This window comes from Lathamus discolor, chromosome 6 (genome assembly GCF_037157495.1).
Source record: "Lathamus discolor isolate bLatDis1 chromosome 6, bLatDis1.hap1, whole genome shotgun sequence".
In the NCBI taxonomy this organism is placed as follows: domain Eukaryota; kingdom Metazoa; phylum Chordata; class Aves; order Psittaciformes; family Psittacidae; genus Lathamus; species Lathamus discolor.
In genome coordinates this window covers 82279457-82295406 of record NC_088889.1, presented here as the reverse complement: position 1 = coordinate 82295406, position 15950 = coordinate 82279457, and the positions used below count along the sequence as shown (strand labels likewise).

Sequence of the window (15950 nt, the reverse complement as noted above, 5' to 3'; positions counted from 1 at the left end):
TAGGAGGAAAACAGGTTACCAATGATAGCGAGCACAGAACAAAATCATACCAAGTTATTCAAAGGAAAACCAGTGTTCCATAATGGAGTTACTATTTACCAATTTGTCTATTAGAGACCTGAACTACTATTCTCTCCAAATCCATTAATATATTAAGCAACTGTGCTACCAAGGCTGTTTAAGTCCATGCCATAACTCCAACGACTTCAAAGTAGAGCTTATTCTCTGCAGGACTGAATTGTTTAAGAAGGAAGAATTTAATACACAAGACCATGTTAAAACTAACAACAAAATACAAACATTTACTAATAAGCAAAACAAACAACACCTTGCTCATTAACTACCAAAGGCTTCAAAGCACTGAGGTTTGTTTAGGTGGCAGACTTCAGATCAAAGCCTGGCTAGGGCTGGTATCTAAACTGGAACACAACCCAGAAGTTCAATCCAGGCCCAAATAAAATTCAAGGCCTTCCTTTCACTTACCCCTTCCAAGCAACACACACTCCACAAACAGAAAGCATCGAGAACATAGTATGTGACTGTTGAACAGTCATTACAAAATTACAGTGACACTTTAAAAGCAACAAAATGCTCCATCAGTTGCTGAATGTCCACATTGCCCAAATACAGAGTCCTTGAAGAACATTTTGACCTGTAAGAGCCTTGTTTTCCTCTGCAATTACATTCATTTGTAGGTCCTTGACATGAGAATTACTGTGAATTTACATCAGTGCAACTAGAAAGTTAAAATCCCCTGAAAGACTTAAACTACAGAATGAAATACTCTACAGATAACATCCTGACAGCGTGAGGTCGTTGTTCAGTCTGACACACTTGTGATGGTACTAAAACAGACAAAAAACAAACTACTTTAAGTAACTGTCCAACTTGTCAAAAAATCAAGTAAAGAACGTTTTACTTCTATATTTGGCTGTATAAAGGCAAACACCCCCCCCCCCCCACCTTATAGCCTAACTTTCATTTGGGTTGAATTCTACTGTGTGAAATAGTGAAATATGTACATAAACCCATGGATCCCTAACTTTCATTTGGGTTGAATTCTACTGTGTGAAATATGTACATAAACCCATGGATCCCACGATAACTGCAGAACCAAAGACTTGGGCTATGTGAACCTACCCAAAACATCAAATAAATCCTGTTCTTTTTCTGCACCAACTCCCTCTCAAAATGAGCACACATTATGAAATTCACTTCTAGAAAATTCCTGTGCTCTCAAAGCATGATAAATGCATTTAGGTTTATCCAATTTTTAAACTGGTGATGCTTCCATAGGTTCCACGGAGTTTTACACCTGACCTCTAACTTTCGGCAGTTTCCCATACAGAAACTTGTCTTGCAATTTAAAACCTGAACTCTCCTGCTCATTTCATGAGGCATTTTGCTGATGTCCAAAGCAAGGGGAACAACCATCCCCAAACTCATACTCCAGGTGCGCACTGCAGCTTTGTACAAACGGGCAGGCAATGGCCAGCGCTGTTTGCTTTTCTTAGATATCCAGGGATGAGAAAAATCAGCTTCAAAAGAAGCCGAACAGAAAATGCGGTATAACTGGGCCTTGGGGGTGAGCAGGGGAAATCACTGTTCAGAGTCTGGAAAATGAGGACGTTTGAGACCATCTTTGTCTCATAAATAGTCATTAATCACTGGCAGTCACTTAGCACAGGAGGTAGTGCAGTGGCAGCCCGGCTACTGTAAAAGAGAAGGCTGCGTGGGGACCTCATAGCAGCTTTCCGGTACCTGAAGGGGGCCTATAGGGATGCTGGGGAGGGACTCTTCATCAGGGACTGTAGTGATAGGACAAGGGGTAACGGGTTAAAACTTAAACAGGGGAAGTTTAAATTGGATATAAGGAGGAAATTCTTTACTGTTAGGGTGGTGAGGCACTGGAATGGGTTGCCCAAGGAGGTTGTGAGTGCTCCATCCCTGGCGGTGTTCAAGGCCAGGTTGGATGAGGCCTTGTGTGGGATGGTTTAGTGTGAGGTGTCCCTATCCATGGCAGGGGGGTTGGAACTAGATGATCTTGAGGTCCTTTCCAACCCTAACTATTCTATGATTCTATGAATTAGATTAGAAATGCTCAAGAGTATGTCATCATAGCTAGAGTGCTACCTGCTAATGGAAACTTTGTTTTGGTTTCAATATTAACAGGGCCTGACCTGGGCTTTTGGGAGCAAGATGACATAATCCTGCTAAGAAGGCACAGACACTACAAACATTGTTAACTACAGAAAGCCAGACAGCCATGAGCTTTTTACACCACTTTATCACTATACTGCTATAAAATATTATCAACTATTTTGATCATATCTCTGTTATTAGAAACAAGACCACAGGGATGATGATCAGCCTGTAAGGCAGAATGCACAGGAATCTCAGCTCCCTCCTATGAGCTGCCACACAGCACACGGATACAGCCATTACTGGCACATGATGTGCCAGAAATACAGACACAAACATCCTCATCTGTATGCACAGAGCTAAAAGAGCAGGATTCAGATGGTTTTACAAGAATATTCATAATCCTCCTCCCGCCGCCCCCTACTCAGCAGCTCAGTCAGAGCCAACTACAGTTATAATTATCACCATAATTATTATTTTAATAAGAACCAGTGACTTATCAAAATATTGCACTGAAGACTTGCACATCTTTTCTTCTAGGACTGCCAAAAAGCTAGTTCATTGCTGAGGTACTGCTCCATGCATGCTGCTAGCAGACAGCACCTCCAAGTTGCTATTTATGCAATTGAGTGACTAAACTCAATTCAAGTGAATGCCAAAGCATAAGCAATTTGAGGCACAGTAGCTATGCAAAGTCTTATTATTCTCCTGGTGTATACACACTAACAGCTTTGTTTACTAGATTTACTCCTCTTCTGCTTGTTTCCTTGGGTTTTACGTACTTTAGGCCAAGTTGCTGAACTTCGATGCCTTAAGGTAGCCACCTGAATCTGTATTTACATATTTAAACATCTGTGTCAGGCACACATACAAAGCTTTAAGTGCATAAGCAAGCCTGTAGGCATCCAAGTCAATATAATTAAGTGCCTAAATTTATCTCCAGCTACCCAAATGTGTACCTCTGCAGGCAACAAGTTGCTATTTTTCATGAGTGTACTTTTTTCCTACCAGGTACTATTAGCTTGACAACAGATTATGTTTTCTTCACATGTTGGCTCAAGATGCCCCCAGTCCCCTCTGCTAACACTCTGTTTCTACACAGAAGTTCAATTTAAATATTCATAACCAGTAGATGTCCCTCCTTTAGCCAGGTACAGCTCCAGGGACACTGCCTGACTGAGGAAAACAAAATTCTTCAGTTACTCTGATAACTGATGCCCTTGGCAGCTGTGAGGCTTGTCTTCAAGAGTGACCAGACGTCCTCCTGCCAAGTCTACAGAACAAACCCATGACAAGGACCCTAGTCACTGCTATGACTTGTGGCTGTATATTTCTGAAGAACCCAAAATTTGCCATGGAAATGTAATTTTTCAGGTTTGCCTCCTACAAAAGGGTCAATGGGATGAATATAGTTTCAGGGAATTAGCTTCATTTTACTCGATATATACATGACCTCTATCGCTTTTTCTCCCAAAAGATGATGTTTAAACTGAACCATATATCCTCCTGAATCAAAAAGTTCAATTATAAAGAACAAAGCTAACTACGAACAGGCTGAGTTTCAAGAACAGAAGACCACTGAAATTCAGAGTGTGGAATCCAAAATTCACCATTAAGAAGGCAGCGAATAGCACCAACTCAAAGAAAAATGCTCAGACTCCACCAACCTAACTGTAAAAGTACATCTGAAGGACAAGCAAAAGCTGCAGTATGAAGTAAAAATGAGTGTCCATGACTCATTCAACCAAATCCAAGTTAAAGTTTGCAGTGCTGTTCAGCTTTGTAAAATTGTTTTAAATAAGCATCCCACTTACTCTCTAATAATAGAACAGCAATAGAACAGTAGCTTGAAAACAAAATATGTGGGAAGTATTCAAGATCTGACCTCAGAGTCAACCACACACTAGTGTGAAATCTTTTTAGCTAACTTTTTTTACTAAACTGATACTCATTTATTGTGAACTTTCATTTGATTACCACCAAAAAAAAAAAAATTATCAAAAAAAAAAAAAGAAAAAGAAAAAAAAAAGAGAAGCCAATTATAGACATGCTATAAATAGTTCATCCCTTGGAGGAATCCTCTAATCATCTCTAAAAATAAGAAGTCACATGACTTAAGTGTCCTGCACTGACCTTTTTGGTACTTCACACAAAAGTATGAACTCAGCAAGGTTACACCATATATAAGCTTAAGCAACATTACAAGTTGCTCAATTTTTTATCCACACAATTCAAAAGCCTGGTCTCTTCACTCAAACTCATTGAAGCGTTCAGTCCTGAATCTGATTCAAAGCCTGGGAGTAACTCCACAGGAAACACAGGCTTCGAGACCACTTTCTGCTTCCAAGTGAAGCCTAGAAACCTCCTTTACCTACCTGAAAACAGCTGGGTAGCCAACTTATAATACTAGCCTCTTCTTGATTTCTTTCTTGACCCATCCGCGCTAATCAATACTTTGACTTATCCCACCCTTAGGCCATACAGTGCCAATCACAGATGAATTTTGATCTGTGAGTAGAAATCAACTGAAGAAGAGTTTGTGGAAGTCCTGTGCTGAACAGGTCCCTGCTGGTAATACTGCAAGTTACACTTGTGACTCTTGTTAAGCACTAGCAGTTATACTTGCTATTCAGCCTGTAAGCTCTTCAAGGCAGGGACCTTTCCTCACATGTGTCTGTATAGCTTCTAGTGCCCAGATGGTGCCATACAAATGAATAATAATTATATTTCCATGTAGACCATTATTGTGCATAATGTAAATTACTTTCACTGATCCAAGAGGAAATCATTTTCTCATTCTGAAATGAAAAGAGAGAGTAAAAATAATGATTACTTGTTTGATGCTATTATTATAACAATAATTACATTTGTGGGTCCAGAATCCTCAGCTGGTCTGTACTGACTTTAATGGAGCTATGCCAGTGCCTGGCAGCTGACAAGCTGGTCCCAGTCTTTGCTGAAAATCTCAAAATATTTCACAAAGACAGATTACTTTAAACCCACACCACTTCCGTGAAAGATGGGAAGTTAATTAAGCACACCTTGAGGACTGGGGAAGAGAAACCACAGACCTGGTATGTGAAGGAATGGATTCCTGCCATAGCAGGGCCATTATCTGAGCATCACTGCCTTGGCCCCCTTCCTTCAGTGAGGCAGAGGAGGCTTTTGCAGAGATTCAGACCTCAAACGAGCTGAATTGCCTTCTGAAGGCACTCATCTCTCTCTATTCAGGCCTTAGACTGCCTGAATTTAGCACCCCACTGTTTGTGAGATTCAGCCCGGGCTTAAGTGCTCCAAAGGGGACAGCCATAATCATCAGCTCCAAACTTAAAATGGACAAATAAAGCTGGAACCTGCCAGGACTTGGCTCATCCAGAGAAAGAAAAAAAACACCAAGAAAACACAATTATCAGACTAAAGACAACTAGTCTGGACAGCCAGTAACTGATAACCCCAAAACTACATCTTGCTTTCAGCAATGTGGCTCTAAACACTTTGCTACAGACATCAAGAGGTTACTGATGGGAGAAGGCAACCAGGACTCTGCCTTTCCCCGCTCCCACAGAGCACTCTCCTGTTCAACATGTACTCTGTGGCACAGCATCAAAGGCCTACCATTACTTAAAAAAAAAAAAAAAAAAAAAAAAGAAAAAGAAGAGGGACTGAGGTTCCCAAGTCTAAAAATCAGATTCAAACCTTTGGAAGTGCTGCTCCTCAAACTGCATTAATCCAAGTAGTTACACATGCCAGCACTGAGGCATCCTGCATGTATTGGTACAGGGATGATCCTGCATCTGCCCAACTAGAAGAAAAAATACAGGACATCGTATCCCATCTAGAGATCCAGTGATGTGCCAGACATAATTTCAACACTGTAAAGAAAAATCAGGAAGTATCTGATTAAAATTAATCCTTGAGGTTACATAATTTGGTTGTTCCTACAAATTAAGCTCACTTCATGCTTTCATTGTACTCCTGTCCCTTGATTATGCACTAATAAGCTGCTGTATCACATATCATGGACTTTCAATGCCAAAGGGAAAAAATATTTAGAAAACTATTTCTCAATACAGCTGAGACATGTGGCAGGTAATGAGGACCTTTTACACCAGAAAGTACTTGTTTTGCAGTGGCTGACTAGAAGTAAATGGGATCTGTATGCCTCCCGTACAACAGCTGGTCTTCCCTTCCTAAAAAAATAAATAAATAAAATGAAAAAGCTTCTCTTTCAAAGGGAACATCTGAAAAATCCCATCATACATCAAAGAATAAAAACCCAACACAACAAAAATACACCAGTGGCCCGAAAAAGACTTCCGATGGCATAACCAATTAACACAGATCCATTTCATATAATACCTTCCCACATCCCCACAGAGAAGATGCTTAACGAGGTAACTGCTGCAGGAGTCCATCAATCTAATCTGGTTCTAATACTCTTCTTAAATAATGCATATATTAGTTCCCTGTTAGTGAAAAGCTTTGTTTGTTTTATTAACATGCGCCCTGTTAAGTGTTAAGACTTCATAAAAATCATTATGCAGCTTCTAGTTGCAGATGTATTGTCTCCCACCTTTCCCATTACAAAATCATTAGTTGCCTCCATTCTCCTTTTCAACTGTTATTAAAGCTGTACTGCAGCATGATTAAGCTCCTGTTAACCAGCAAAACTGTACTTCATGGTCAAGTCAGTACTATGAACCCATTCTCTAGGAAATCTATCATTTTTGGAGATGTAATACCTTAATGCCATTTAATTTTATTCACGACTTAAATTACCTTAACTAAGGTGATTCACTGAGACCAGCAGCTGTACTAACACAAACAAGGACCCAGTTTCCACAGCTTGATTCACAGTGGACTGAAGCTTAAGACATAAATGATTAGGTCACATTGAGCTTCCCTGCACCTTTCAGGTTTGGAAATTTCTCTGAAAACTTTTTTCCCCTTATCTCTTCTGTTCAGAGATGAGACAATTGAGGCCACATGTTTAAATCAACAAGCTACTTCAAGGGGAAGATGTTTAAACAGGTACCATCTGCTTGTGTCATCATATATGGAACCTCTACCTTCACCAGTTTAAGCAAAAAGGATAAATTAGGGGCAAAACTTTTTTTTTTTCTTGAAATCTCGGGTTTTCTGGATCTCAGCAGATTATTTTATGTTTAAGTGCAACTTTGTAAAGTGAACACCCAGAAACTGTAGTGAATCTTCCAGTGGTAGCCCAACTTCTTGCCCAAAGCACAGACTGCTTCCATAACAACCCTGCTACCACCCCACTGCAAAGCTATGCTTTAATGCAGGCACTGTACTGAAACTCTCTTGTTAAATACCTCCCACACAGATAACATACACTGATGCTCGCAAAGGGTAGGTCCCAGGTAAGTGTAGGTCCAGGTTGTGTGTGTGTTTCTGGCAAAACAGCACTGGGAATCTACCTGCAGATCTAAATATTTGGGGGAACATATTCTTCAAAAGAAAATACTCTTGTTTCCAAACCCGAAAACACACAATGCTTCTACTTGATACACAAGGTGACTTTACTTTGGGGAAGCATTTGGAAAAGGCAACAGGAAATATTTGATGGATGGACTTTAGAGAAATTGGGGTTTTTTTCTGCTGTACAATTCAGCATTACAGAGTTGCTGACACTTTTCCTCCAGTTACAACTGATCAGTTTTTATAACTGTTAATGCTGAGTAGAGTAGCAGCTGGATGCCCTTCCTGGTTTCAGTAACTAACAGGTATTACAGAGCTCAAGCACACACTGTAATAACTTTTGGCTTCTTGTTCTTTGACCTGGTGGAGCTGAGCATGCATCTCCAAGAGGTGAGGAACAAGGATAAGAAGAAAGAACAACTAGGAACAAGCAAGAATAAATACAGGCTGCTTGAGCACTTTCAGCTGATGAACCCATTAAGGAGCAGTGGATCCAGCCTCACTGTGCACATATCCAAGAGAAGAAGAAATATCACATTTCCCACCACAGAAATGAAAATTAAGAGGGGAGGCACTATTGATCTTCAGGACTGTCCTTCCTTGATTAACTTTTGACTGGAGTTAAAACAGGTAATCATTACTGTTCCCACACACAAGACTCCCTCTCTTCATTTTACAGTTTTGAACATTTTGAGCTATTGATAGTTATGTTTGGTTGACAGCTGCATGCTGAAAGAAACTCGCCATTTCTTTACAATGAATACACAAAATTTTAGACTACAGAAATGCTGTGATCCCACACCAGCAGGCAAAAGCTGTATTTCACTCAGCTGACACAGTAACAACACACTGGCAATTTTGCTTTATAGTAAACCAGGCACCAATGAACACCTAAGGCATGAAGGAGCATTACGTACCCACAGACACTGCCTTCAATGCCTAATTCCAAGGCAGAAGCCACAGCTGAGTAACGAAAGCACATCACTGCAACACACAACTGCCTCCGTGCAATGCTGGGTGTGAGCTAAGACCAGGGCAGATGCTCTGCTGTCACATCGCCCTCATCACAAGCCACCCTGAAGCAGGGATTTGCATTCCTTCTTCCTACCTTTTGGGTTCCCAAAACACGACACCCACCAACAAGGCCCTTCCACCATTGCTAGCAAGCTGAATTAAAACAGCCTGAGACTAAGCAGCATGCTTAAGGTATTCTTGCAAAAAGCTCTTTTATACTTATCAAAGATAAAGACCCTTACATAAAAATCAACCCATTCTCAGAGGGTAGCTTAATTCTTCCTTGCTTTTGATGTTTGGGTTTTGCTGAATGAATAAAGCTGGTGCAAAGGGTGCTTAACAGCTACAAAAATTGTTGCAAGCACCCACTAACAATACACTTCATACTTCTTTAAAGGTATCTATAAACTGGTTTAATTAAATATGGAATAACTGCAGGAAACTGCTTATGAGTAATGAAAGCTCCAGATGTAGCCGGCCAGGGGATCCAGCCCAGAAGTGTTTTCAGTTGCAAAATAGCTCAATTCAAAATTGTTTCTTCCTGCCAAGTTGGCAATTCATATTCAATTACATGCAGGTATAGTGGCAACATTTTCTACTATAGCACAATGTCATTTTGTTTTCCAAAAGGTATTGCTTATTACACTTATCTGACAGCATTTAATAAAAATCTAAATACCTCTTAAACACCTGTTTCAAAGGATTATGGTTTCTTTTCATAATGACAAAAATTATAAAATCCTCACACCACTTAACTTAGGTGCAGTTTCGTAAAGTCAAATACGCAGCACCATTTCAGTCATATACATAGGCCAGAGACAAAGAAAAAATCCTAGATAAATAAAACCACCACAACCTCATCCAGCAACTTTCAGTCATAGGTTTGAGGAGCTCTATCTTTTCCAAAGAGTCCAAAATCCAGTTCACATAACTATTTAGCATAAGGGCTCTTAGAAAGGCAGTTAGCTGGGTGCCCACGTGTTAAAGACTCTCCAAAGTGAAAAAAAGTGATCAAGGACAAGTCACAGACATTCATTGGCCTTTAAAGAAAATACTCCTCAAAGATGTATTAAAACACACCACTCCATTAACAGAGCAAAGACACATTAATATTCTTTTTCTGTTAGAATGCAAGAATATTTGAAAAAAATCCTTGGAGAGTCTCTCAGATGCACTTAACCCAAAGACACTTGGATATAATGGGACTGCTGTATTCACACCAGCCAGCTTCTTCAACTGTTGCAAAACAATCTGACATACACAAACTATGGGAAACTTGGACGGAGAAGGGTAACTTTGCTCATGTTACATAAATCACACTGTAATGTGGAAACAAAGCAACAGGGGAAAAAAAAAATATTCTTTCACTAATTCCATACTAATTGCATTAAACAGCAATCTTCCCCATGAACTGAGCTGAAATCAAAACCGGGCCTACCCCAGAGACAGACAACATAGGTAAGATTAGATAAATTTACATATCAGGAGCACCTGAGAACTTCACCTACCAATTTAAGCAAGCTGCCAGGTTGTTAAGGCAGAAATCTGCACAAATCCAATTTCCCTCTCACTTCTCCACCAAGCACACATTTTAATCAATAGACGGATGCTTAAGCGTGGGGTTTTCTATTCTGACAAAGTAATTTTAAGGCTGGTGACCGCTTCCCCGGTTTGTAGATTAAGCAAAGCCGCAAGTACCATAAAGTCATCTTGAAGAAGTATTGCCAAATCACCTCTTGACAAAGCACTTTGTCAAGCACGCTGCCACTTGTCTTGAGCATTGTTGTTTTTTTTAGTACCAATGTCAGACATGGTAGGACAGCCCCATATGATCCACACTAGTCATTAGGTAACAAGGGGAAAATAGGTACACTCAGCATGTGCTTTAGAACACGTTTTCTATTCAGAACCCTAGTGCTCCATCTTTAGGTCTTCGATCGAATCTGTATGCACAAAGGCATGATTCATAACTGCCAGAATCAAAATAATCATATTCTGTGTCTGCATGTCACCAGCACGCAAACAATCAGCTCTCAGCTCTGAACTTGGCGTTTGCTCCAGCACACCGGGCGCAAACCAGATGCTGTGCCAGCACATTTGTAAGACAACTGCTAACAGTACTCACTCTGACACTGCCCTGGAGCCCACAGAAGAGAGTTATTTCCTAGAAAGCCTGGGGAGCTGGGGAGCAGGGTTGGAGCGCCAGGTGCCACCCTCCCAGTCCCTGCCTGCCCAAGGACCGGGCACCCATCAACCTTCCATAACCTACAGTGGTGAGACCAAGGAAAAAAACTGGAGGAGAATGAAAGAGAAAAGAATAAAAGCCTAGACAGATAGGAAAAAAGGCAGAGAGCTGAGTACTGGAGGAAAAAATAGTGGACTCTGAGCAGTTACATTTATGAACACAGCAAGTACCAAGGTAAGGTTACATGTAGAGACAAAAATTGAACTCGGTAAGCAGAAATGTTAATTTTCACATCTAGAAAGCACAGCAAGATCTGCGCACAATGGATGGGTATGTACTGCCTTTCAGGAAAGTTGTCCCAGATGTCAATGATGGAGCACTCGTGTGCCCAGGGCATAGTCCTCTACAGCCTTTCCGTGACTGAAACACCCACAGTCATTTGTGAAGGCAAATCGCCTCTGAGCCCCAAGCTCTTGCTTTCTCTCTCAAGACGTAAACAGAAATAAAGAACCAGGCAAAAATACGCACGCATACTTTAAGAGGCAACACTTATTTAATGTAAGCCTACTGATAAAAGAATTACATGAGTGAAAAATACTACATGCCGGTAGTACATATAAATGCTCATTTCTGAGGTTTGCATTAACTGACCAAGAACCTGTTCATTTGCTTTTTCACGTGCCTATTAGAAAATTCAGAAATGCAACTGGCAATAGGGCCAACTCTGCAACCCCGCTGCGGTTCCAGGCCCGAGTCAATTAAATGAAAACTGGGGAGCGTGCAAAAGGAACTGGTAAGAGATGGGGCGAGGCGGCAGTTTCAGTATCCTTGAGTTTTTAGCGGTTAATAAACTGATTGCATTAGATTTCATTGCCTGTCACCTACTGGGCCTGAGAGAGCTGTGCAATAAAGAATAGCGCCTGTGCAGTTTTCAGGTGGAAAAAACAAAGTAGCAGTAGAATAAATCCTTAGAAAGGTATCGGGCAGTGAAGTTCGGGGATGCTGGAGCGCCCGCCGCGGGCAGTGCCGGAGGGGCGCCGGGCAGGACGGGATCCTGCCGAGCCATCCCTGGCGCTGCAGCCGCAGCCCCTGGCCGCTGGACGTGCAGCAGGACCCCGGCCGCGGGTGGGAGCCCGCACGGCGGGACCAGACTCGCGCGGCGGCGTGAGCGCCTACACGAAGCAGGGGTACGCGACCCCGGGCGACCGCGTCTCCCTTCGCCCCAACTTCCGCGACCCACCGGGGCAGTGCCCTCCGCACAAGCGCGGAGAAATGCCGTGAGACCGGTGCGGAACGGATCACCCCTCTCGGCGCCCCCGCCCGCTCCTACCATCGCCTTGCCGTACGGGGCGGCGGGTCCGCGGCGCTGCGGGTGCACCCGCTGGTCTCCGCCGTGGTCTCGCTTCTCGCGGCCGGCGGCGCCGCCGCGCTGCTCCTCGCCGGCATCGAGGGAGGTGAAATTCCAGACAAGGAGGGTCTGCAGGAGCAGCACGGTGAGCGCCGCCACCAGCGCCGAGCGGGAGCGCCGCGCCAGCCGCCGGGCACACGGAGCGGCCACCATCTTCGCTGCTGCTGCTGCTGCTGCCGCCGCCGCGCTCCCGAGAGCCGCCGCATCCGCCGCGGCACGGAGTTTTCAGCCGGGCAGAGCCAGACGTCAGCAGGAGGAGGGCGGAGGTGGGGAAGGAGGGCGGGCAGGCGGAGGAGGTGTGCGCGGCGCGTGGGGATGGGGAAGCCGGCGGGGAGCCCGGGCGGCGCGGCAGCCCGCGGCCGGGCCAGCCCGGGGCGAGGGGTGGGGTTGGCGGAGGAAGAGGAAGGAGGTGGGGGGTGGGCTGGGGGCGGAGGAGGAGCGGCGGCGGGGGCTGCTCTCGCTGCTGCTCCCGGCGGGCGGGCGGGCGAGCCCCGGTCCTGCGTGAGGGGAAGGGTCCGGGGCGGGGCGGGGCGGGGCGGGGCGGGGCGGCTGCGCGCCTCCCGGCGGGCGGGGAGGGGGCGGCCAGCGCAGGGGCGCGCGGCGACTGCCATCTTCTGAGGGAAGGCTGCCGCGCGCCGGCACCTGGCGGGCGGGAAAGCCGCCGGCTCGCACCCCGTTCCCGTCTGCCCCCGGCCCTGCCGTGCCCGCGGGGACGCGGGTGCCCGGGCCGTGCCCCGTTGTACGTGCTTGTCTTTTGACCGGCTTGGAGCCCATTCGTGCAGCGCTGACCTGCGCCGTTTCGGAGGGGAGCATTAAAAATGGCCGCAGCAAAAAGGCGGCGAGGCTGGCGCTCCTTCATGAGAGGTACATCTGTCGGTAAATCACCAGGCTCCACAGCGTGCCGTCAGCGCTGCATATACTCATTCATTTCCCTGCCAGGTAGCAGCTGAGCAGTTTTTACTTCTGACCAGCTGTTACTCCGACCCCTCTAAAGCAGACCCAAGCGTAACACTCTGAGAGGCCTGAGCCCATGTGCGGTTTGGTTGCTTGAAGCATCGGTCTACCTTGACGAGACACTGTTTCCGCCATCTGAGCACCAGCCTCCATGTACTACGCTGGCACAAACCGTTTCATGAGCAAAATTGGTCCAGATTCCCCAAGACAGACTTCTTTCCTGAAGCCAAAGCGTCACTGGCAGCATTTGGCCTCACTGGAGTGAAAGCGAGAGCAAGGTGCAATCTCCACAGCCCTGTGAGGTTTGCAGGTACCAGGCCCAGGTGCAACGTGACTGTAATTAAATGCCCACTGTCTCAAAAGTGTACATAATGGATGGCTTCAGTGGCCTTTTTCTCCCATACTAGCATTGGCTTTCTAATCTGAAAGATCTCATTATCTGATGATAGTAATAAAGTAGGGAGTTGGGGTTTTTTAATCTGCCTGCACGGTGCCTCTTTGTGTAAGCCTAATTCCACTTTACAAAGCAAATACAAAGGTAAAAAATAGTATCTTCTGATAAGAACAGCTGCTTTTCTAAATGATAGCCAAGTAGGATTTGCACAGACCAGGATTTTGTTTGCATTGGAAATGCTTTAGTTTCTGATCTGGAGAACAATGAAGGAAGTAGCAAGATTCAGAAGCATCCTTTATTAAGGGAATGTTCCTCATGGGCCAGTGAGGCTACAAATAAAATTTCAGAGGATTTATCTTTTGTGGCAGTGGTACAGAAGGAGATGAAGTGTGCTGCAGGTAGTGGCAAGAAGCATTGTGCAAGTATTTAGGTTTATAGAGGAGGCTTGGGAAGTTGACTGGTAATTTTTATTCCAAAACATCAAGTAATGGGGCATTATAAATACACTCCAGTAAATCTGCTGACATAGTAAGTGCTTTCCTCTTCAAAAGGAAGTTGTGGTCTTAGCATGTGGTTGTCCCATGTAGCCTGCCCCTGGACTTTTAGAGGGCAGGAGGTGCTAAAGGAGCCAGAAAAAAACAGACTTTGAACAGGCCAAATCACCAAGAGCTCTGAAAAGCCACAGACCTCAGGGCCTGACTCTGATCCTGTGACCCTCATTGTGAAGTGGGAGACACATACAAACGGACGCCCTAAAACTGGCAAAAAGCCCTAAAAGTAACATTCAAGATGGGCAATGTTTCAGAACAGGACAACACTGCTCTCTATAAAAGGAGCACAGCAGTAATTATGATCAAATTGTGATCCATGTTCCTTAGAATTTTTATGACCTATTCAAAAATTTCCTGCACATATTCAAGAGGGAAGTTTTATACTGGAAAATGTCTGAGCATTTTCCTAATCTCTGTATATAATTACTGTGACTGATAAGGCAGTGAGGAACAGCAGTGCATACTTAGTCTCCCGTGTGTCCTACTGAAAGATGTCTGGAGTGCAGATTTGTATCCAAACCACAATAATTTATAGGCCATAAAAATCTGCGTCTTCAGTGTAAAGTCAGCCCTGTGTATGGGTGGGAGCCTCAGCATGAGATGCTTCTGCAGTGAGAGAAAAAGCAGAGCTGGGAGAGGAGCAGGCTTCCTCTCTGACAACATCCTCCTTTCCTTGTATTTATAGAGATTATGTAAAATCTGGAGAGTGCAGTAGGTATGGTATTCATTTTTAAAACCGTGCTACGACCAATGACTGCAAACTGCTCAAAACATCCTTCTTCTGTTGCTACAGAAAACTGCCAAATAGAAGTAAGAAGGAGGATAATTGAACTGTTTTTTTTTCTGTGCTGATTCAAACTGGAAAGTAAAAAGGACAAAGCTGAGCTTGAGAATTTGAAGATGGGAAAAAAAATCACAAAAAAATGAAAACTAAACTGTACAAATCCTAAGAACAAACTAAAATCAGAAATTACAAAAAAGTTAAAACCATAAAATGAACTTTTCTGACTATCACATTCATGAATAACGACAGCTCAAGTGAGCTATGTAGCATCAGAAAATATTTAATCTGGTTACACAGAAGACATTTGAGAGAGTTACCACTAAAAATTCCTTATGTTGCCCACATTACATGAGTCTATCAGTATCTAGCAGAAAGTATGCAAGAGAAAAAACAGATCTGATTGCTAATAGACAGGTAGTATTATTATTGCACTAAACTGTCAAAGAGATGCTAGGTGACTAGTGTGACATGGCTAATTTGCTGTAAAATCCTAGCAGATGATTGGCTTAAATATTTTTTACCTCTGCACAGGTACGTAATTTCAGCCTGGGTGTGTTTGAGTTGCACTGGGTATCAATCTTACTTACTTAGAATGATGTAAAAAAAGAACCATCCTCTGTTCCAGTAAAATTTTTACTCTGATCCACTTAGCTAGGTTTACCTGTTATAAAAATACATTTCCTCTCCCTTGCAGTGTAGAAATAGTCTAAAACTGCATCAAGTTACTAAACTCCCTACAAAGAAATAAGTGAAGTTGAGAGCAATGTTAATAAGCAATATCTTTTCCTCTACTTTGAAGAGCTTACAGTCCATCTGGTGAGCAAACACCATCAGGCTTATCAGAACTCCAACTCACAGGCTGACTCAGAGGCGGTTAAGAAGCACATTCTGTAATCAGTGAAAGACTAAGCTATTTCAGAGGGAAGATTTGTGCCGTGCCAGTCTGTCTGCCCATCCGTTGGGACAGCTACATGCCATGGGGCTCGCTCTGAGCCCACCGACCCACTCCACAGCCCTGTCACCATTAAGATCACCAGGCCTTCCCACTCCACAGCCCTGGCACGGCAGATCTCATTCAA

General features: G+C 43.7%; 1 protein-coding gene across 4 annotated transcripts in view; it reads right to left on the bottom strand.

The window, feature by feature from the left end:
- Window positions 1–12594, bottom strand: part of XYLT1 (xylosyltransferase 1) — a 205275-nt gene extending 192681 nt beyond the window's left edge. For all 4 annotated transcript variants that reach the window (XM_065684209.1, XM_065684210.1, XM_065684211.1 and 1 more), the window contains exon 1: window positions 12111–12594. In XM_065684209.1, coding sequence (XP_065540281.1) covers window positions 12111–12341 — 231 coding nt within the window. In that variant the 5' untranslated portion in view covers window positions 12342–12594. The remainder of the gene's footprint in view (window positions 1–12110) is intronic.
- Window positions 12595–15950: the final 3356 nt, after the last annotated feature.